This window comes from Aquarana catesbeiana, linkage group LG02, assembly GCF_042186555.1.
Source record: "Aquarana catesbeiana isolate 2022-GZ linkage group LG02, ASM4218655v1, whole genome shotgun sequence".
In the NCBI taxonomy this organism is placed as follows: Eukaryota; Metazoa; Chordata; class Amphibia; order Anura; family Ranidae; genus Aquarana; species Aquarana catesbeiana.
The window spans coordinates 201,362,725-201,387,811 of NC_133325.1; the positions used below are offsets into that span (position 1 = coordinate 201,362,725).

The window sequence follows — 25,087 nt, forward strand, 5'->3', positions numbered from 1 at the left end:
TTCTCTCTTTTTTACATGTTTGGAGTGTGGCTTCCACTTCCTTTGCAGGGCTTGCCCTGACACAGTGGACTGTTTCTCAGCATAGGGCTGGTTAGCTCAAAGGACTCCCTATGGACTTGTACTACATTTATATAGGATGCGCCACTACCCCATGTATTCTTGTTTACATCAGCAGACCGCCGTTCTGTCATTCCCCGGAGCGATCAGGGGAGGCCGGCAGCCAGACCAGGTCACACCACCAGGCCCACTGATTGGTTCCCGCTATGAACAATCACAGTGGGAGCAGATCACCGGCAGTGCGCGACAGACCAAGTCACGCGGACAGCGTACAGGTACCATGTTTTGCGCAGCCGGGCCTCCCTGCTCCAGTATATGTGTGGTGGGTGGTCCGCAACTGGTTAAATACAAGGACAAGGAGGGTGACCTGGAGACCCACATATTAGTTCATTAACCACTTCCTGCTTACCCTATTATAAAATGATGGCTGGATGGGAGCACTAATAGCCTTGGTGGACGTCATATGATGTCCTCTGGGTGTGCATCTAGTGCGGCGCTCAGTGGTGTGATCTGTCACCCACTGTGTCTACCAGACACAGTGGAAGACTGGTCATTGTACTGGGCCGGCCATGGTATCATGTGATCGCTGTGACCAATCACAGCAATCACATGTCAATAGTACACAATGGAAATGAATGATTAATTCCTTTGGCACTCACCTATTTACTTAAAAAATATATACTGTAAATAAGTGAACTAAACCAAAAGCTGTAGCACACGAAGTTACCAACTTTCCAAAAATATATAATACCAAAAAGTGCTGCTCTACTGAGTGTCATAAAGCGCACTCAAAATAAATACATAAAAAATATAGCGTCAATGGAAACAAAACACATGATCCTGTGATAATAATATTCAAACATTTCATCCAATAATAAATCCAATTATGTGTCAGTTCGAACAATAAACTGTGCAAATCAATAGTGTAAAATTTCTTCAGTGTGATCAATCTTCAATCCAAATTCACTGTAAAAAAGCCACCGTGATCATGAAAGGACTCCACCACCGACATGCAAAGGATGGTCGCTCACCTCATGCTGTGGACCTTTAAATGATAAAAGGTCTCACTGTGTGCATTCCTATTTAATAACCGGGATCAGCAAAAAACAATTGGTTGCTTAGGGCCATTTCACATGGGTGAACTCTGGCAGTGGATCTGCCTGCTCAGCGGGGAATCTGTCCGCTGAACCCTGCTGAGCAGGCGGATAACAGGTCTGTGTCTATCTGACCGCCTATCTGTTTACATCTGATTGTCATCTGAACCGATCCACCAGATGGATGGGAAACAGATCCCCCAATCTGTTTTTAGTGGTCAGGATCAGATTCAATAATTTCCCATTTTCCCTTTGGGATTAATAAAGTATTCTGTATTCTATTTTGGATGTCGGCAGGTGTCAACGGAGACATGTTGTTGACACCTGCTGCTTTATAGAGGGTAATGGATGGTCCGATCAGGTCCACCTAAAAACTGACAGGCAGACCCAGCTGGTCCGCCTGTGTGAAAGGGGCCCTATATGTTAACCACTTCAGCTTTCACACCTGTTTACCCCCTATGGACCAGACCATATTTTCACACTTCCACTATGTATATACTATATATATATATATATATATATATATATATATATATATATATATATATATATATATATATATACACAAACACACAGCATATACGCTGTATATATTAAACAGATATAAAATAGTATCATATAGTGTTTATAATAATATCTATGATTGTCTTACCTCTTCCTAGCAGTTGCGTACTGGCAGCACTAATAAACCATTGTTTTTCTGAAAAGGTAAAACGCTTAAAACAATTATAGTCTTAATGAAATTCTTGTTTCTTAGTTAATGCAGTCAGAAATCTACAGAATAGATAGATGCATTTACTATTGGCTACTGCCTGGCTATTAACAGGGTTTTCTACTTACTTTCACACAGAGGAAACCCCGTTTAAGAATTTTAAAGTGGTTAATTATATTTGTATAACCAGTACTTAAGGCCCCTTTGACACGGTTGCTACGTGTAGGGGATTCCACTTGCTCAGGGGGGGATCACTCCACTGATCTCCACTGAGCAGGCAGATGACAGGTCCATGTCCGTTCTGCCTTTTTATGAGCGGACACAGTCCCACTGTCTCTGTGGGATATTGGTTGGAAGCGGTCCACCTGTCCGCTTCAACCCGCCGGACGGATGTTAAATAGGACCACCTTCCATCTGTTTTTTGTGGGCAGAAACTAATCGGATGGCAGCGGGTGTCAGCGGACATGTGTCTGCTGACATCCGCCACTCCATAGGGGAGACCTGATTGGTCAGCCCATGTAAAAGTGCCCTAAAGGAGTGGGCTATATATGAAAAAAAAAAAAAAAAAACATTGGCCAGCACAATCACATGGTAATTTTCACTTGGATTGTTTATTGGGACATAGTGTTACCACACTATCTGTAGTGACGTATTCTGGGTTTGCTTTCGCATGACTTTGTTATTGTTGGATCCGATAAGGAGACTGTAACCAATGCATATCTTCATCTGTACTTTGGACTTTGAAACACGGTTATGATTGTCACTTACTTAAACCGATGTACTTGCATTTGTCAAATAAAGCTCTTTGTGAAAAAAAAACAACATACATACGCAGATCTATGCTGCCATATTGGTCTGATGCCGCAGATGTCCCACGTTGGCACTAAGCCCAAGAACTGAGCAATCAAATGACTGCTGATAGCTCAGTTCATGGTCTGCTTAGAGCATAGAGTGGTGACCGAGTCACCACTTTCCACTCTGCCCCTCCAAGGGTCAGGCTGGAGAGAGGGTAAATGCAGCTGGTTTTAGCTCTCAGCCACATGCTGAGAGCCGGAGCCAGATGTCAATCAAGTAGCTGGAAGGATCCCGGCATTATTGTTGGGATCCTTTCAGAGCCTGAAGCTGATCTGCCACGTCAGCTGACAGTGGGAAATAATCCGCTATAAGCTGACATTAGGTCACAGGAGAGCAAAAGTAACCCATAGGTGAAGTTTGACCGGAAAAACTTTGGTCCTACATTTCTTTCTCCTTAAATCTGCCCAGCAACATTTTTATGATTACTGTTTCTACTAAATAACTGCATTTAGCAAGTTTTACCATTTTCTTTGAAGACGACAAGTTGGGAATCGGGTGGTACTATAAAAACAGAAAAATACAATTAGAATGGTCATAAAGTCAGTGCTATACTTTTATACCTTCCCCTGCTTTAAAACGTGAGCATAATAAAGAGATATTATATTGTGAGAACAACTTGTTCCAAGTGGGATGCAGTCTTAATTATTGGGGTTGGAGGGGGCTATGTATTATTTCTACTTTTGAAAGACCCCTGAATATATGTGGCACTGGAGACCATGAAACGTGTAACAAATTATAATGTTTTAAATATGCACAACAAGCTTTTGTTTTTATGCTTTACCTAATGCTTACACATTAAAGTATGAATAATTCATGCACCGGAAAATAAGCTCAGCAGTACCCTATAGAGAACATTTAGGGAGCTGTTCATTAAAATGACATTTGGTTTAAAACAGACAATTAGCAATAAATTTGCATCTCCCAAGTCACATGATCATACTGTGGAAACACATTCTCTGATGCGTAATGATCGTATTACTCCACCAATACTCTATGCTAATCTTCTGCGCATTGAAATGAGGCAAACTACAAAATTGCTTTTTACAACTGTTTATTATTGTACAAGATTTCAACTGCCCGGGAAGCTGCAGGCAGAGCTTTGCAAATTATTTACTTCAGCTTAAGCTTGCTAAATAGACTAGACATGTCCCCATTTGTGCATATAGTATATTTGAAATGAATCGCAAATACATTGCACATTGCAGAGCTGAACCAGAATTTCCTTGTTTGATATCACAATGTATTTACTTTCAAGAACAGTAGAAGGCACTCCAGCTAGGTGCAAGTACTTAAACTTAAAGCGGACCTTTTCATCTTTCACTAACAGTCACATCAGAACGAAGCTCTGCATGGTGATATGAAATCATCCTTCATCAGTAATTAGTTAAATAAACATCTTTTGCTTTTACTTACAGTTAATGTTGAGTGAGGCACTGGTGACATAGCCCTAGCCCCACAGATACATCCTGGAAAACCTCTGCGGTAAACTGCGAGATCTCGGGGAAAGCCATTTTTTCTCCCCCAGATTTTGCCCTTAGTGAAAATGGTCATACTGAGAAGGATGGGAAGGAAAATAGAAATGAGATATACAAAGAACAAAAAGCCTGCAATTCTCAATAAGTATCTGTTTGTAGATTGTCACTACTAACAGTTTTAAAAGGTGCCTTTGTTGTAATATATAAGATGAGGGTGAAGTTTCTCTTTAACTCCTTGATCTTAGCCACGTGAAATCCTGAATGCTGCACACCAGGATGTGTTACGCTGGCCATAGATGGAAAATTCTTTGGAAAAGTCTTGGAAAATTTGTAAAACATTCTCAAAACATTTTCAGAACATTCGAAAGTTGGTCAAAAGATTTCATTTGCTTTTAACATTTGATTTTGGAATGAATGGACTCTACCTAATGAAAACCGTACAGTCCTGCTCCTTCAAATTGCACTGCAGTTGAACAGGAACATGGATTCAACTCACTCACTCACCTCAAAGAGTAGGAAAACACTTACCTTCTTAGAGCATTCTTTTTCTAAGAATTTTCATTCAAAATTCTTCCCATGGCCAACTTTATTTGCAGCAAAGTGAAATATAATTGTCCACCCAAAGTACATCTCTTGGGCAGGCCATACATTATACATTTTTTTGTTCAACCAGCAGGTTGAACAAAAAATGTGCATTTGATGTGGATGGGGGGATCCCTCCCGCTGTGCTATTGTGTTCAGACAAAAGGGAGCCTTCCCTACCGTCAGAACATAATCATCAGTGTTGCTGGCTATAGCTGGCAGTACTGGTCATTCGGAAAAAAAACTGACAAAGTGGTTGTACAGAAGTCAATCGATAGATCGACTTCTGTAAAACCTGGGTACCAATACATGGGTTGAATTTCGATCCATGTATGGCTGGCCTTAAAGTAGAACAAAAGGCAGAACTTTTATTTTCATTTTTGATAGAGTAAGGAAGGGCTTTAATCTCAGTCAGCTTTTTCTTTATTTTTGCCCTCTGTGTACCATTTGGGAGATTTCACTTCCTGTCCAATTTCCAAAACAGGATGTGAATGGAAATCCCTCCAAAGTGAGGAAATCCAGAGTCACCAGAACCAATGTTCCCCCCTGGAAGGTTTCCCCTCTATTGTTGGAGGGGCTGGCCAAAATTTGGAATTTTCTACAATTACCAGTACAACTAAAATGAACAAATACAACTACCTTGCAACATTTTCCCATCACTTGCCCGCTTTTAGTATTATAACAACTCTCAGGGCTTGGTTGTAGCTCTTGCTCACGCAAAGAGCCTCATCAACAGTTATAGGAGACTTCATTTACCACATTTATTAAGGCATTTCCATCCGCTTTCCAAATGTTGGAGTGCTCACATCCAGGGCTCCTCAGTTTCCACTATGTTACTCATGAACTAAGCATTCTATGTCTATATTGCCAGTGGCAGTGTAGGGCCCAGAAGAAACAAAGGCAGCATGCTGTAGGGACATATTCAACCCTGGTCACAACCACTGCCCTTCTACACCCATAAGCACTGAATTGACCCTGGTCATAACCATTGCCCTTCTACAATTTTTGGGCACTGGACTTACACACACTTCTTAAACCACCACCACTTCACCGACATGCACTTGCTGTCACTGAGCCAACGTGCACTTTGGCACAATGTTCCTTTATGCATTTCTAGCACTGTAACAATGTGCGCTTCTGTGTCTACCACCATTACTGTGTAGGCAGGTGCAAAGTTTATATTATGGGTGTTTGTGTTAATCTTTGTGAATGTTTTCTGTCACTTTAAGTTTTGGCTGGTGCATGCAGAGGTTGGGTCATTATGTGACAGGTTCCTCTGCATGTGTGTCACTTCCTTTTGTGAAGAACGTATACACTCACCGGCCACTTTATTAGGTATACCTTGCGAGTACCGGGTTGTGCCACCTTTTGCCTTCAGAACTGCCTTGATTCTTCATGGCATAGATTCAACAAGGTGTTTGAAACATTCTTCAGAGATTTTGGTCCTTATTGACATGATAGCATCATGCAATACTGATGTTCGGTTTGAACTTCAGCAAGTCATCTTTACCACGTCTAGATGCCTAAATGCATTGAGTTGCTGCCATGTGATTGGCTGATTAGCAATTTGTGTTACCAAGCAATTGAACAGGTGTACCTAATAAAGTGACCGGTGAGTGTATACCCGGGAACCAAACTCATGGGGGAAGCCCGTTGTAGGAAGCAGACAGTGGAGAACCCGTGTTACCATGTAAGCTCTCCTTTAGGATGAAACCCCCTCCAATGGGCCTTATTCTGCGGGCTACCACTCGTAATGGACTTTGTTGCTATGGATTATTGCACTTTAAGGTATGGGCAGCACCTCTCGCTTAATGCACCATTATTTCTAAGCACCACTATGGATAGCGCAGCTAAAACCAGCATATCCTATTGAATCTAACATATTCACATGTGTTACAAGGACTCTGTTCTGAATTATGATGTGGATGTACAGATATTAATTCATAAGTCTGCTAAGTAAAAGGATTTTCATAATAAAGAGAAATGCCTGAGTAGATATATTGGGTAAGAGGTCATCTAAGTGTGGGATTAAGATGTAACACTGGTGTGTGGAGAAGTGAAGCCATGATAACTCTCTGGCTTAAGAAGAGGCAATTACATGTGTGACCAAGTTAACCCTTGTGGTTAAGTATATATAAGTGAACATCACAGTCAACCGTTATGGTTACGGAATCAAGGTAAAAGGGGCAGTGAAAATGTGTAACAGTGGCGGGTGACGAGAGCTCTGGTGATGAGGGAACAGACATACTTTATGTTTCCCACCTAGGGGCTTGGTGTCCATCTTGGAGCCTGCTGTGGTACAGGATTCACATAGGGATCTGGCCTGGGGTCACGAATGCAAGGCCTTGCAAATCAAAAAAAAATAAAGATACAGAGATGAGAGTGAGAATGAAGATTACAGTGTCAAGGGAAAATCTGAGAGGGCTGGTGGCGTTTAGGACATACATTACTTGCTCAAAATGCTACATAGTCCATTGTCAGGGCAGTTAGGAACAGACTTAAGCTGGTCATGCATGAGCCATTTTTGTTTTTATTTAACCCGAGGGTTCAATGAAAGAAAAAGATTCACCCAACCATACATTCATTATGGATGAGGGAATCCTCCCACTGCGCTATTGTATTCTGAGAGGAGACTTCCCTGCTGTCAGAGTACACTGATCAGCAGATCACCGGTCTAGCGAAAATTTTCTACCAGGCTGGTTGTACACAAATCGATCGATACATCGATTTATATACAACAAGCCTGCCCATACATGGATCCAAACTTGGCTGGACCCTGCTGCACTGGCTGAATTTTGATCCATGTAAGGCTTTATCCAACAGCTGAGGAGAGTATGTGATCCTTCTCTGGGCACAAAGAAGAAAGTCAGAGTGTTATTGACTTGTAGGCGTTGTGCCAAGCCCCTAGGGGCAATCTTTTAAAACTTCACAACAACTGCACCAATATGACCTTCTGCACATGCCATCATTGCATTGATGAGCCTTTGTTCACATTCCTCCACTACAAAGCACAATTACAGTTCGTACTCACTTTACTACTAGAGAATTTGTTTTCTGTAGATTGCAGAAAACCTGGTTGATCTTGTTGTTCATTGTCCCTTCCTCCTTGTGTGTGTCCCTACTCCAGCCTGAGATTGTGTAGACCACATCTACTGAGCATGCTCCAGTCTCAGTCCCCTTTTAAGCTATTCATTTCCAACTTTTTCTTATGTGTGCAGCACACATGACTATAGAGTCACACATGTGGGCGTATACACAGTGATAAATTACAGCCCCATCCCTCCTCCCCCATGCCCTTGCATTGCTAAACACTATGGGATATACTGTGAGATATAAGATATTGATTGATGGAGTTTTTACCTCCTTGTTAGTCCCAGCACATGCACATTATAGACATAGGCTGGAGGGGTGTGACACAGCCTGTGACTGGCGAACCTTCTCTAGATATCTTTACAGTGTGAACAAAGTAAAATCTATTGTCAATCAACCTGCACCATGGTATTGCAAAAAACCCCCAAAAAAACATTTGCTTTAACCACTTCCACTCCGGAAGGTTTACCCCCTTCATGACCAGGTCATTTTTTGCGATACGGCACTGCGTTACTCTAACTGACAATTGTGCCGTCGTGCCACGTTGTACCAAAATAAAATCTGTATCCCTTTTTCCCACAAATAGAGCTTTCTTTTGGTGGTTTTTGATCACCTGTGGTTTTTATTTTTTGTGCTATAAGCAAAAAAAACCCGACAATTTTGAAAAATATTTTTTACTGTCTGCTATAAAATATACCCAATAAAAAAAAATGTAAAAAATCGAATTTGTTCATCAATTTAGGTCAATGTGTATTCTGCTACATATTTTCTGATAAGCGTATATTGATTGGTTTGTGCAAAAGTTATAGCTTCTACAAACTATGAGGTATTTTTTTTCTTTTTTCTTTCTTTCTTTTTTTTTTTTTTTTACTAGTAATTTTGGCGATCAGCGACTTATAGTGGGACTGCGATAAAATCAGACACCTAACTTTTGACACTTTTTGTGGATCAGTGACACTAATACAGTGATCAGTGCTAAAAAAATATGCACTGTCACTGTACTAATGACACTGGCAGGGAAGGGGTTAACATCAGGCAGGGGCGATCAAAGGATTAAATGTATGTCTAAGTTGTGCTTACTAACTGTGGGGGAGGTGCTTTGAATAGGGGAAGGCAAAGATCTGTGTTCCTGCTTAGCAGAAACACAGGATCAGTACCTTTCCCTCTGACAGTACGGCGGTCTGCCTTGTTTACATAGGCAGACTGACCTTCTGCCTGTGTCCTGAACGATTGGCGGGTTCTGGCGGACATCGAGTCAGCTGGATCTTCTGATTGGCTCTCGCTGTGTCCAATCACAGTGGGAGCGGGTTGCCGGTGGCACGCATACGCTACCCAGACCTGCAGGTGTCAGATCACGTACTAGGTACATGATCTGGCACAGAGTGTCTGCCCTGCTGCAGTAAATGTACGTGGGGCGGTCCACGTAAAATATATGTATTAAGCTTTAAAACACTTTGCTGCAATTACCGTATTTATCGGCGTATAACACGCGCTTTTTTCCCCTTAAAATCAGGGGGAAATCGTGAGTGCATGTCGTTCCCTCCTACCCCTTCGCTGCCACGGAGGGAAAGGAGGGAACGAGCGCCACCGAAATAGGCAGAGTCAAGTGTACTGTGTACAACAAGGATGGAGTGTACTTTGTACAAGAAGGATGTAACAAGTTTTTCACACCTGGATTTGGGGATCCTCTGCCATTCCTTCTTGCAAATCCTCTCCAGTTCTGTCAGGTTGGATGGTAAACGTTGGTGGACAGCCATTTTTAGGTCTCTCCAGAGATGCTCAAATGGGTTTAAGTCAGGGCTCTGGCTGGGCCATTCAAGAACAGTCACAGAGTTGTTGTGAAGCCACTCCTTCGTTATTTTAGCTGTGTGCTTAGGGTCGTTGTCTTGTTGAAAAGTAAACCTTCAGCCCAGTCTGAGGTCCTGAGCACTCTGGAGAAGGTTTTCGTCCAGGATATCCCTGTACTTGGCCGCATTCATGTTTCCCTCGATTGCAACCAGTCATCCTGTCCCTGCAGCTGAAAAACACCCCCACAGCATGATGCTGCCACCACCATGCTTCACTGTTGGGACTGTATTGAGACTGGGACTGGGCCGAAGGTTTACCTTCCAACAAGACAATGACCCTAACCACACAGCTAAAATAACGAAGGAGTGGCTTCACAACAACTCCGTGACTGTTCTTGAATGGCCCAGCCAAAGCCCTGACTTAAACCCAATCGAGCATCTCTGGAGATACCTAAAAATGGCTGTCCACCAACGTTTACCATCCAACCTGACAGAACTGGAGAGGATCTGCAAGGAGGAATGGCAGAGGATCCCCAAATCCAGGTGTGATTCCCAAAAAGACTCATGGCTGTATTAGATCAAAAGGGTGCTTCTACTAAATACTGAGCAAAGGGTCTGAATACTTAGGACCATGTGATATTTCAGTTTTTCTTTTTTAATAAATCTGCAAAAATGTCAACAATTCTGTGTTTTTCTGTCAATATGGAGTGCTGTGTGTACATTAATGAGGAAAAAAATTAACTTAAATGATTTAGCAAATTCTTCTAGGTGTGGTTAAATATGTGACAGCCTTGCAGTGCTTGGGCCTGAGCAACCAATCCCCAAGCCTAAACAGTCCTACATTAGAGAAGGAGGAAAATCATTAAAGCGAAATTACACTGCCTCTGAGTACCAAAAACGCTATTTCATTCATTTATAATATTCAAAGCAAACTCATCCATCCATTCCTCTATGCTTTATTTTGCTGAGAAATCACTTTTAAAAAAACACCCCTATCATTTCTGGATGTGGCCATCTTGAGTCAGGGCAGATGGTTCATGTAGCATTTACTCCCTAGAATCCATCTCCCCTAAGCTCAGGCATACAGGCAGGAAGGTGTGCTTAGCTGAGAAAACCCACTTTTCCCTTCTGAAGACTCCAGAGGTGTATGACATAATTTGCCTAGGCCCGGAAACCAGAAAGTAACTAAAGTAAGGTAAAAAAAAAAAAAAAGTTTAAAACAAGTAAATATGGTATACTTTCCTATCTATTCACTAATGCTGGCAGCATAAGGATGAAAAATAGTCAAGGATGATTGAAAGAGTGAAGCTCCTTTTTAACTTTGACTTTAGCTTACACAGGGCTTTGACTCCTGGCTCCGACAGAGGTGCAAGGGAGCTCAGTGAAAAAACCCTATCTACCTGATTGGGGAAAGTGAATGAGTATCTCTAAAATGCCCAGGATACATCAGTAGTGATAATGATATGGGGTTAACGTACAATATTCCAGTGGACAGTATTTATGAGATTCCATCCATGCATGACCAGCCTTACTTTCTGCACTATACAAGAACATATTTGGGGGGCACACCATACAATGAGTTTAAATTTAAGATGGTGCTGCTATAAGACCTACAAACAGTACAAAATATTTTACAGCGCACACATACAAGAATGACATTTCCTGCAAGGCTAGTTAAAAACACCTGAACATATTCACAAAATACAGGGTCTTGGTCACACTATATGGTCATATAGTGCTAAGCCCACTTACTGCGACAAAGTACCCTGAATTAGTGGGTCCTACACTAGTAATAGATTGGAAGATCCTTTGTCTCAACCATGGGAGCTAAACTCCTCTATGTGGGAGAACTGAAGGGGATACATACTATGCACTGGTGGCCACTAAATAAGAGGTAATGAGGAGGGGAAGGGGTGCTCCAGCCCAAAAAACCTGGTCAGGGTCTATTCCAATATACAAGTACATATTTGGGGGGCACACCATACAATGCGTTTAAATTCAAGATGGTGCTGCTATAAGACCTACAAACAGTACAAAATATTTTACAGCGCACACATACAAGAATGACATTTCCTGCAGGGCTAGTTAAAAACACCTGAACATATTCAAAAAATACGGGGGTTTGGTCAAACTATATGGTCATATAGTGCTAAGCCCACTTACTGCGACAAAGTACCCCGAATTTTTTACTTTCTGCACTGGTGTGCAGTCATGTTGGGCCATCCCCAAACTGTTCCCAGCAAGTTGGGAGCATGAAATTGTCCCAAAATGTCCAATGGTATGCTAATGACTTAAAGAGTTCCCTTCACTGGAACTAAGGGGCCAAGCCCAACCCTTGATGAAAAAAAACCCCACACCATAGTCCCCCCCCCCAACCAAATGATTTTGACCAGTGTTCAAAGCAAGGTCCATAAAGACATGAATGAGCGAGTTTGGGGTGGTAGGAACTTGACTGGCCTGTACAGAGTCCTGGCCTCAACCCGATAGAACACCTTTGCGATGAATTAGAGTGGAGACTGTGAACCAGGCCTTCTTGTCCACATCAGTGCCTGACCTTACAAATGCGCTTCTGGAAGAATGGTCAAACATTCCCATAGACACACTCCTAAACCTTGTGGACAGCCTTCCCAGATGAGTTGAAGGTGTTATAGCTGCAAAGGGTGGGCCAACTCAATATTGAACCCTACAGACTAAGACTGGGATGCCATTAAATGTGCGTGTAAAGGCATACTTCCCAATACTTTTGCTAATATAGTGTGTGTGTGTATATATATATATATATATATATATATATATATATATATATATATATATATATATATATATACAGTGGGGCAAAAAAGTATTTAGCCAGCCACCAATTGTGCAAGTTCTCCCACTTAAAAAGATGAGAGAGGCCTGTAATTGTCATCATATACCTCAACTATGAGAGACAAAATGTGGAAACAAATCCAGACAATCACATTGTCTGATTTTTGAAAGAATTTATTTGCAAATTGTGGTGGAAAATAAGTACCGTATATACTCAAGTATAAGTCGTTCCGAGTATAAGTCGAGGCCCTAATTTACCACAAAAAAATGGGAAAAACTTATTGACCCGAGTGTAAGCCTAGGGTGAGAAATGCGCAGCTACTGTAAGTGGAAAAGAGGGTCAACAATGCCCATTTGCAGCCTCATTGTGCCCATTTGCAGCCATAGGTCCCCCGAACTTCAAACTCAGTAGTTAAGGGTTCCTAGATGCCCCCTAGCTGCAACCGAAATTTGGGGTCTCTGAACCCAAAGGGTCCCGAAATGACACTGCTGCAGATGGACACTGTTGATTGATTTTGGGGCCCCGTATCTCGGGGCCACTTAGTGCTAGAAACCCCAAATTTGGTGTGTAAACCCAGTGGAACTAGCACCATAAAATATAGCTGGGGTTTCTAGCACCAAGTGGCCCCGAGATATAAGGCCCCAAAAATCGGTTCAGAAAATGTCAAGCACTTTTCTGCAGCAGAGAATGACATTTTCCGAACCTACTTTGAGGCCCCGTATCTCGCTATGCTAAGAACTCCAGCTTTGGATATGTTGTGGACCCAGTTCCACTGGGTTAGCACACCAAATTTGGGGTTCCTAGCACCAAGTGGCCCTGAGATACGGGGCACCAAATTCGGTTCGGAAAATGAAATTTTTTGCTGCAGAAAAGTGCTTGACTCGAGTATAAGTCGAGGGGGGTACTTTCAGCACAAAAAAAATGTGCTGAAAAACTCGACTTATACTCAAGTATAGACGGTATTTGGTCAATATCAAAAGTTCATCTCAATACTTTGTTATGTATCCCTTGTTGGCAATGAAAGAGGTCAAACATTTTCTGTAAGTCTTCACAAGGTTGTCACACACTGTTTGTAATCCGACCAGATGTGCTACCGGCGCAAAACTAAATATGTGCTAGTTTGCTGCAATCATGTAAACCTACACAAAAATTGTAGAGTATTAATATATTATAAAAGTGGATTGCCTTAACTTCTGTGTATGATACCACTGCTGAAAATATGCAAAAAAATGATATCTATCCTATGTAGCGTGCTTTTCTATATCAATTAATAGTGTGTCAAAAATATACTGTCCACATAGTGTTACTAGTGACAAAATAATATTCCAAAAAAACGCAAAAAACTGTTTAAAGTGCTAGTGCTAAAATATATAAAATATGACAAAATATTAAAAAATGTGCAATGTGCCAATATTACTTAGTGACCATCAAATATCACATATCACCATATACTACATACTGCAAAAAATGTCTTCAACATATGCATAAACACTACAGCCCACTAGATGTCCTCAGTGGGTGATTACTTCTGTGCAATGACGTATAGTGTTACCAAAAACTATTTAAAGTGCTAGTGCTACAAAATATCAAAAAAATATTAATAATAATCAATGTGCCAATATTACTAACAAAATATCACATATCAACTTGCATATGTACTACATAGTGCAAAAAAATATATAAATGTCCTCGACATATGCAAAAACACCACAGTACACTGGATGTCTTCAGTGAGTGATCACTTCTGTGCAATGACGTTCCTTTTCAATATATTGTGCTTCTAATTCACCACTTATCGTGACTTCACCACCACCTCATGCAATGGCCACTCACCAGATGTAATAAGAATAAACGCCTTTGGTTCATTAAGGATAACCAATCCGTTTGTGATGGGTTCAATAGCAGCCTTTCCAAGCAATGTATTAGTACCTCTTGCTCTGTTCAGTGTTAATAAAGACATATGGATAGCCATCATGGTATAGTATGTAATTAGATTTTATTAAAAAAGTTAAAAACATGGTTAAACTCACATGTTATGGTGCCCTTAAGCCGGCACCAAGCAAATCCAGCAGTGTATATGGAGAGCGGTGTCTCAGTTTTTTTCCCCTCTGTCACTGTGTCTCCTCACAGCGGCATGCGTTCCAGGCCTCACTCTAGTTCAACCGAAAGTAATGAGAAAGTTCCCAGCAGCATCTACGCGTTTCGCAATGTAATTTGCGTCATCAGGAAGCTTCCTGATGACGCAAATTACATTGCTCATTGGGGGGGGGGCGCAAACAAACTGAAAAATTCTAAAAAAAAAAATTCTGAAAAAAAACCCCATCAAATGCAGCCACTGTGCCCATCAAACGCAGCCACTGTGCCCATCAAACGCAGCCACTGTGCCCCATCAAACGCTGCCACTGTGCCCCATAAAATGCTGCCACTGTGCCCATTTTATGCAGCCAATGTGCCCCATCAAATGCAGCCTCACTGTGCCCCATCATATGCAGCCACTGTGCCCCATCAAATGCAGCCTCACTGTACCCATCAAACGCAGCCACTGTGCCCCATCAAATGCAGCCTCACTGTGCCCCATCATATGCAGCCACTGTGCCCCATCAAATGCATGCAGCCTCACTGTAGCCATCAAATGCAGCCACTGTGCCCCATCAAACGCTGCCACTGTGCTCCATCAAACGCTGCCACTGTGCCCCATCAAACGCTGCCACTGTGCCCCATCAAACGCAGCCACTGTGCCCATCAAACGCAGCCACTGTGCCCCATCAAACGCTGCCACTGTGCTCCATCAAACGCTGCCACTGTGCCCATCTTATGCAGCCAATGTGCCCCATCAAATGCAGCCTCACTGTGCCCCATCATATGCAGCCACTGTGCCCCATCAAATGCAGCCTCACTGTACCCATCAAACGCAGCCACTGTGCCCCATCAAATGCAGCCTCACTGTGCCCCATCATATGCAGCCACTGTGCCCCATCAAATGCATGCAGCCTCACTGTACCCATCAAACGCAGCCACTGTGCCCCATCAAACGCTGCCACTGTGCCCCATCAAACGCTGCCACTGTGCCCCATCAAACACTGCCACTGTGCCCCATCAAGCGCTGCCACTGTGCCCATCTTATGCAGCCAATGTGCCCCATCAAATGCAGCCTCACTGTGCCCCATCATATGCAGCCACTGTGCCCCATCAAATGCAGCCTCACTGTACCCATCAAACGCAGCCACTGTGCCCCATCAAATGCAGCCTCACTGTGCCCCATCATATGCAGCCACTGTGCCCCATGAAATGCATGCAGCCTCACTGTACCCATCAAGCGCAGCCACTGTGCCCCATCAAACGCTGCCACTGTGCCCCATCAAACGCTGCCACTGTGCCCCATCAAACGCTGCCACTGTGCCCCATCAAGCACTGCCACTGTGCCCATCTTATGCAGCCAATGTGCCCCATCAAATGCAGCCTCACTGTGCCCCATCAAATGGAGCCACTGTGCCATATCAAATGCTGCTAGTGTGCCCCCCCCGCCGTCTGTACTTGCCCTGTCTGGGTGGCGGTGGGACAGCTCCTCGATGTCTTCTCCCATCCTCTCTTCCCGTCCTCTGCTATGATTGGATGCCTGATAGGCGTCCAATCACAGCGCCTGTCGTTTCAGCCAATCAGGTGACGGGTAACATATCCGAGCACCTAATCGGCGGAGAGGCGGTTTAGTGTTAGGAAAACGAATATTCATTTGCTTTTCTAGCATAGCTGAGTGAGGGCGCTCGCAGGTCAGCTTTTTTGACGCATATTAGAGCCTATGGCTCTAATCAGCTGCTTAAAAAAAAAAACTGCCGCTGTAATTCAGGTGCCCGAAAAGGGGCCGGGCCCCTGAAGAGGGGGTGGCAGCGGCGGCCATAGATAGATTCATGCAATGCATGAATCTATCTATTGGTGCTAGAGGGGTGGCTGGAGAGAGGGGGCTGCGCCCGTGCGCCCCTTATGGACGCACCGCCACTGTGTACTGGTTTCTCAAATTATTTACTGTGGACCACAAAGCTACTAGGATGACCTTACAATTTTTATTCATCAACCTACAATTGCTATAGCAGGATGCTGACTTATAAATGTTTCTGTTTTATAGTGGCTAATAAAGAAGAAGAGGAATATAATCATTTTGTGGCATCTCGGAGGTCTGGATCAATAAAGCTTACCCCAAAAAAGCTAGGTAAGTGACCTGTCCCTGTCCTTTTTTCTATTTCAACCTTTCATTCTTTTGTTGCTTGATTTGATTGTAGCATTAGTGCAATTGTGACAGAGAAAATTGAGTACTGTCCGTGATACTTTTTTTATTTGCACTAACATACGATTTTTCAGGACAAGCTTTCGGGGTATGTCCCCTTCTTCAAGGTCCAAGCAGTACTGATTCACAAATTTTTAAGCAGCATGTAAAAGAAGAAGAAAAAAAAGAGAGAAAACCAAGCACATACAAATCAATGGTAATAAAGATAGCAGCAGAGTTAGTGAGATAAGACAGAGGGAGAGCTATAGAATGCAGGGGGGGATACTAGTCACAGAGGGGTCGTAAAACTTTAGCATAATGTGTAAGGAAACCAATATCTAAATTCAGGCCGTTATTTTTCGTGTCAAAAAGAAGTATCATTCTTAGTTCAAACGTTTCCCTTTCCTGGATAGTTCTGAAATTCCCTTTAAGAACTAAAACATTGAGGTCTTCTATAGTGTGGTCCGGTTGTGATAAATGATGTCCCACAGGTGTGCATAAACTGTCTTCTTTATGTTCTTTGATGGTATGTCTGTGCAAATTCATCCTTGCTTCAACTTCTGTCCTGTTTCACCAACATAAGATCCTTTGCTGCACCTTTTGCATTGGATGAGGTACACAACATTACTGGAGGTACAGCTGTAAGATCCCATGATATTGAAGGTCCCATTTGTGTGTGTGACACTTTTGGATAGATTGATCTGGTTGCATAGTTTGCAGCATTTTTTATTGCAGGGTTTGCTTCCATTATTTGTGACTTCATAATCAACAACAGCATAAACACAGCCTTGAAAACCCGAAGAGAAAATCTCCTCCAATACACAGAGAAAAAAACAAATAACCGAGTACCTCTAGTCACCGCATACAACCCAGCACTTGAAGGGATCAAAAAGATAATCAAAGATTTACAACCCATTATAACCGAGGATGAAACTCTGAAAGGAATATTCCAACAACCCCCATTATTGGCTTTCAGACAACCACCCAACCTCAGACACAAACTAATCAGCAGGAAACTTCACTCCGATTATGAAGTCACAAATAATGGAAGCAAACCCTGCAATAAAAAACACTGCAAACTATGCAACCAGATCAATCTATCCAAAAGTGTTACACACACAAATGGGACCTTCAATATCATGGGATCTTACAGCTGTACCTCCAGTAATGTTGTGTACCTCATCCAATGCAAAAGGTGCAGCAAAGGATCTTATGTTGGTGAAACAGGACAGAAGTTGAATCGAGGATGAATTTGCACAGACATACCATCAAAGAACATAAAGAAGACAGTTTATGCACACCTGTGGGACATCATTTCTCACAACCGGACCACACTATAGAAGACCTCAATGTTTTAGGTGTCCTTTTATGAAACTGAGATCAGCGGCGATCCCGAGTCTCACCGCTGATCTCAGCTCATTACCAGTTTATGAAACTGAGATAATCAGCGGAGAACATGTTCTCCGCTGATTATCTCAGCACAGTGAGAATTTGTAACTGACTTCACAGAAATGGCCAGTTTATGAAGGTGCGATCTCAGCACCTCACTGGCGATCTGTGACAGAATTCTCACTTTCTGATTCACCATTTCAGAAGTGGAGAATCAGAGTGAGAAGCCTGAAACTGGCTGATATTCTGGAGAAAGCAAGAAGTCTTTTGACTTCTTTCTTTCACCAAACAGTCAGAGCACACCTTGCCCACCATTACACACCCCAAAACCAGCAGGATAGGAATTTATAGTGTATATATATATATATATATATATATATATATATTTTTTTTTTAGATGTTCACGTCTCTGGCTGGGTTCACACTTGTGCGATGCGTGAACCAGCGTGATTCCTGTGCGGGTTTTCACATCGCACCTACATTGACATCTGCGCACCACTGCAGGTGTCAATGTAAAGTTAATGACACCCCCAGATCATTTCACAGATCGCAGTGCGAACTATGTAATGGTGCAGGAATCGGATCGCATGGGTGTTCACACCCATGCGATCCGATTCCAGTGCGGACCAAATAAAGGGTCCTGTACCATTTTGGTGCAAATGCAATATGATTTAGGGCCAGTTCCCACTGCTGCGGTGTCCGAGATCAGATGTGATTCGCACCGCACTGCAGTGCAAAATCACATCCGATCTCTGTGCGATGTGATTTCAGCCATACAGATAGTATTGCTAAATTTGCATTGCCCTCGGACCAAACTCTTACAGGACCCTTTTTTTGGTCCACAGCAGAATCGGATCGCATGGGTGTTCACACCCATGCGATTCGATTACTGTCCGAGTTTGCAGATCGCACTGCGATATGCGAACTGATTTGGGGGTGTTGTTAACTTTTAGGCCCAGTTCACACTTGTGCGATGCCAGACATCGCACAGGCATCGCATGTTATTCGCAGCACACTGCCATTCACATTACATGCGATGTCTGTGCGGTGCGATATCAGCTGTACAGATAGTATGGCTGATATCGCACCGCATTCGGTGCAAACACGCACAGGACCCTTTTTTCTGTTCGGACCAGAATCGGATCGCATGTGTGTTCACACACATGCGATCCGATTCATGTCCGAACTGTCAGTTCGCAGTGCGATATGCAAGCTGATCTGGGGGTGTCGTTAACAATGTATTGACACTCCCCAGCGATTCGCATATGGCAGTGTGAACAGACATGCGAGTCGGTGCGATGCGGGAACCCGCAGTGGATTCGCAGTGTTCTCGCATCGCACCAGTTTATCAATTTTTATGTTTATCTATAATGAAATATATTTTATTTTAATTTATTAATAAATATTTATACTTGTATACTTTATTAAAATTATTTTTTTAATGATTATAAATGTGTTTTGCATTTATATGAATGGTGTATAGCTGCATTACATATGTGCATTACATTCATTTACTATACACCATTCACATTTAAATAGGGACATGTATGATCTTTAAATATTGATAAAAACAATGTTTTTTTTATAATTAGGTTAATGTATATTGTGTAGGGGGAATTTAACTTTATTATTTTATTAATATGTTGGGGAATAATGTGTGCTGATTTGTGTTACACTTTTGTATTTTATGGTTCCTCATACTGTAATCCTGCTATATCACGCGAGATTATAGTGAGAGGAGCCATTCTCAGGAGTTCCCGGCGTTTGTAGATCGCTCCTCAACTCAACATGAGAAGCGATCTACACACTTTCATAAACAGGCACTCAGAGGAGAACGATCTCCTCTGAGAATGCCTGAGAACTGAAAAGCGGTATTTTACCGCACTTTCATAAAAGGACACGTTAGTTCTTAAAGGGAATTTCAGAACTATCCAGGAAAGGAAAACGTTTGAACTAAGAATGATACTTCTTTTTGACATGAAAAATAACAGCCTGAATGTAGATATTGGTTTCCTTACACATTATGCTAAAGTTTTACTACCACCTCTGTGACTAGTATCCCCCCCTGCATTCTATAGCTCTCCCTCTGTCTTATCTCACTAACTCTGCTGCTATCTTTATTACCATTGATTTGTATGTGTTTTGGTTTTCTCTTTTTTTTTTTTTTTTCTTCTTCTTTTACATGCTGCTTAAAAATTTGTGAATCAGTACTGCTTGGACCTTGAAGAAGGGGACATACCCTGAAAGCTTGTCCTGAAAAATTGTATGTTAGTGCAAATAAAGAAAGTATCACGGACAGTACTCAATTTTCTCTATTCCTTTATTGCCAATTACTTTTTGACTTTTCACTGTTTTATTTTCCTGATCCATCCCTTTCTCCTCTTCCCTCATTATTCCCTTATTGCCTTACATCCCTTCCCTTATCATAACAATTCAACAGAGTTATAGTACTATGTTATGCATCAAGCAAAGCAGAAAGTTTGGAGTAAAAGCAGCGCAATTCTGGGGTAATTTTTAAATGATTCCCTAGGAGGTTTGAAAATAAATGCAGGTCATGCAGCAATGCCTCTTCTCCAGCACTGTACCCACAGTAATTCCTTTATGCTCATAGATGTCTTCAGTCTTCCAGGTCAAATGATGCTCGGCATCCCTGAAGGGAAGCCAGCATGACACCTTGCACTCACAATAAAATTAGGCAGAAAGCTGTGATGACATCATCAAGTCAATGCCACTCTCTGCATCATCGCAGATTACCCACCGCTGGAGAAGATGTGGTGAGGAACCAGACCCTGCATGTCACTTGACAGGCCTGACAATATCTGGTGAAGATAAGCATAACAAAAAATAATAATTTAATTCCAGCTTGTGGTATCCAGGGGAGAGGCAGGGATGATTATGTATGAACACAGTTTCAGTGCCATTTAGAGTGAATGCTGGCACCATTTATTTTCGTTTTTTTTATTTTTTTTTTACTGTAGCTGATCAGTTATTCCGCGTACACACAAGCGGAATGTCCGACAGAAAAAGTCAGACGGAAGCTTTTCATCGTCTATTCCGATCGTGTGTATGCCTCATCTGACTTTTTTTCGAAAATTCTGACGGACCTAGAAATAGAACATGTTCTAAATATTTCCGACGGAACCAATTCCTATCGGGGAAAATGGCTCGTCTGTATGCTGTTCCAACAGACCAAAAACTACGCATGCTCTGAAGCTAGTATGAGACGGAAGCTATTGGCTACTGGCTATTGAACTTCCTTTTTCTAGTCCCGTTGTACGTGTTTTACATCATCGCGTTCTTGACGGTCGGACTTTGGTGTGATCGTGTGTACGCAAGACAGTTTTCTGTCGGAACGCCGTCAGAAAAACCTTCAGAGTTTATTCCGACGGGTAAACCAGTCGTGTGTACGTGGCATTACGTACACCAGGAATGTGAGCTGGTATCCCCAGAGCAAAGAAGCACAAACATACAGTCCCCTGCTATGCTGATACTATTCCACATGCCCTTCAGCATTGGCGGAGCTTTGAGGCGGGTTCCCCTTTCTCCAAAGGGCCCCTAAAATCAGTTCCCTAAGGTGGGATTGAACACCTATTTGTTACCCTATAGTTAGCTCTTGGTGGGAGACCATGCCTTAAAATAAAAAAAATAAAATAAAAATAAGAACACTAAAAGTGCTAAACATGTCTTAAAAACAAAGGTTTAGGATTCTCCATAGGCTAAATAAATAAATAAATTAATTAATTAATTAAAAAAACCCACCCCCTAAGCAAAAAATAAAACACTTTTAAATATATATTCCCAACTCCAAACCAGTGAATAGTTTAAATATTGTGCAAGGTAAAAATGGGTGAATATTGGGTGGATTGCAAAATAAAGCCTCGTACACACGACCGGATTTTCCACAAAACCTCAAACTTTTGTCCGAAGGCGTGTGCCTGGATTTTGTCTTGCATACAAACGGCAAGGAATTGTCGGCCAACAAACACGAACGTAGTGACGTACTACATGATTTTTCAGCTCTTTAGCGCCACCCTTTGGGCTCTTTCTGCTAATTTCGTGTTAGTAGAAGTTTGGTGAGTGTTTGATTCATGCTTTTCATTTCGCGCTTTTCATTTAGTGCTTTTCAGTTCGCGCTTTTCAGTTCCTTTGTGAACGGCCGCTTGTCAACCAGACATATTGCGGAATCAGAGGAGATAACGTGTTATATATTATTGGCCTTGGAGTTATTGCTTTGACCCAAGTCCAGTCCAGGAACAGGAGGAGTTCTTGGACCAAAAATTGTTTTCTTTATTAATCGTGACCAATTATTGCATGTGCCTTTGCTGCGGGAGCTCCAGGAGAATAATCCAGATGTTTTTTCGGAATTATCTCTGGATGACGGACCCCTGCTTTCACCAACTCTTGGCATTGTTGACCCCCGATATTAAGAAGCAGGACACATGCATGAGGCTTTTATTTTATGTTTTTGGTTGAATAATTTTGATTTGTTATATTTTTTATATTTTTGGATGCATAGAATGCACTTTTTGGTTAAGTTCTATTGGCAGATAGCATGTCTATTTTTATTTGTTTTCTTTTTTTATTGCACAATAAAAAAATAGTGGAGAATAATATTACTTCAAATGACCGTTTGGGAGAAGGCAGTTACATTTTAAAAAATACAATGTAAAATTGACAAGGGACACCAACATAGTTGTGTCTTTGATCTTAAAAACTACAGGATAATGGTGCTGTGGTAACTTGCACCAAAATAAAAACAAGCATAATAATATTATTCTTGATATCACTAGAAAAAAAAAGTCTTATAAAATTAGTTTGCCATAGCGCCATCAGTATCACCAGCAAAGCAGCTTCATTATTATCCCATTAAAGAAGAAGAAAATTGTGTGCTGCATTTCGAGATTTCATAATTTGCCACGTCACAAATGTTAATTCTCCATTGCGAACGCTAGTTTAGAAGACCGACCGCTTCTGGCTCGTCCTTGCTTTCGAGCATGTGTGTTTGAATGTGTACACACGCTCGGAAAGTCTGACAACAGACATTTGTCTGCGGAAAATTTTAAAACCTGCTATCCAACATTTGTCCGCGGAAAATCCGACAATTGTCCGATGGAGCATACAAACAGTCGGATTTTCCACCAACAGCCTGTCATCACACATTTCCCGTCCAAAAATCCTATTGTGTGTACGAGGCTTAAGTTTATATTCAATGAGTGATAAATAGGATATTTCTCTTGTATTTTCACCTGGTGATCCTGTGAATAAGTCTGTGTTTTTTCAACTGAACTGCTCTCTTGCAAATGTAGCAGTTAGAGGGTTGAGACAAACCATTTAGCATTGACAGGGGTGCTTTTATGTATGTAAAACCTCTATCCTAAAAGAAAAAAAACTTTTTTTTGTAACTGCTTAAAATGTGTGAGTTGGAGTTTGGCTTCAATTTGTAGTGTATTTAAATCTGCTAGTGCAACTAGCATTACCCTGTCCCCAGACTGGCAATGCTACTGTCCAAAGTTGCCCCATGTACTCCTGTATCCAGAGTGGGGGCATTTTAATTCCTAAAAAAGAAATCTAATGCAGCCACCAAGTGTAATGATTCTTAAAGTGATTGTAGACCTACAAGTTTTTTAAACTAAATATAACAAACATGTCGATACTTACCTGCTCTTTGTAATGGTTTTGCACAGAGCAGCCCCAATCCACTTCTTCTGGGGTCCCGCGCTGGCACTCCAGGCCCCTCCTCTTCCTCGGGTGCCCCCACGGAAGGCTGCTGTCTCTGGGTGCACCCGTGCAGGCTCTATCCTGAGTCCCGCTGCTGTGTCTATTGACATAGACAGCGGGACTCAGCCTCGCCCTCCACTCCATTGGCTCCTGCTGCTATCAATCTTTCCAATGAGGAGAATGATAGAGGCTGAAGCTGCTGTGCTCGTGCACATCACTTGATCGGATGGGTTTAGGTAAGAAAAAGGGGTGGGGGTATGGTGGGGAATTGCAGCACAGAAGGTTTTTCACCTTATCGCATTTGTAGTGTTAGGACTGCAAGCAACACAGGGTGCTGTGACGATGCCTTGTAGCTTTCACATGCATTTGCAAGTGTGTGCTAAATAAACCCCTGCTTTTAACAGACGGTTAGACAGGTTAATTTGGTTGGTCAGCAGACTGGTAGGTGAGTTGAGCTATGGAATTGTTTTTGTCTTACATGTATATGGCCCTCCATGTGCAGGCCTGTGAAGGCCAGTTATAGGTGGGGGCAGTGGCCAGTGTTTTGTTAGGAACTGAAGACAGTTGCAGTAGAGGCCTGGCAGAGCATCACCAGGGATGAAACCCAGCGTCTGGTGATGTCTATGCATGCAGACTTCAGGCTGTAATTGACTGCAAAGGATTTGCAACCAAGTATTAAAAAGTGAAAGTTTGATGGATGATTGTTAATCTGTCCCATTACTTTTGGTCCCTTAAAAAGTGGGAGGCACATATACAAACTGTTGTAATTGCTACACCGTTCACCTGATTTGGATGTAAATACCCTACAATTAAAGCTGAAAGTTTGCAGTTAAAGCACATCTTGTTCGTTTAATTTCAAATCCATTGTGGTGGATAGAGCCAAAAAGATTAGAATTGTGTCGATGTCCCAATATTTATGGACCTGCCTTTATATACACAGTATCTCACAAAAGTAAATACACCCCTCACATTTTTGTAAATATTTTATTATATCTTTTCATGTGGCAACATTGAAGAAATTACACTTTGCTACAATGTAAAGTAGTGAGTGTATAGCTTGTATAACAGTGTACAACACACAGCCATTAATGTCTAAACCGCTGGCAACAAAAGCGAGTACACCCCTAAGTGAAAATGTTCAAATTGGGCCCAATTAGCCATTTTCCCTCCCTGGTGCCATGTGAATCATTAGTGTTACAAGGTCTTGGGTGTAACTGGGGAGCAGGTGTGTTAAATTTGATGTTATCGCTCTCACTCT

General features: G+C 42.1%; 1 protein-coding gene across 5 annotated transcripts in view; it reads left to right on the top strand.

Annotated features, from left to right (window-relative positions):
* Window positions 1-25,087, top strand: part of EPSTI1 (epithelial stromal interaction 1) — a 157,592-nt gene that overhangs the window by 24,933 nt on the left and 107,572 nt on the right. For all 5 annotated transcript variants that reach the window (XM_073614191.1, XM_073614193.1, XM_073614194.1 and 2 more), the window contains exon 3: window positions 16,585-16,668. In XM_073614191.1, the coding sequence (XP_073470292.1) occupies window positions 16,585-16,668 (84 nt within the window). The remainder of the gene's footprint in view (window positions 1-16,584; window positions 16,669-25,087) is intronic.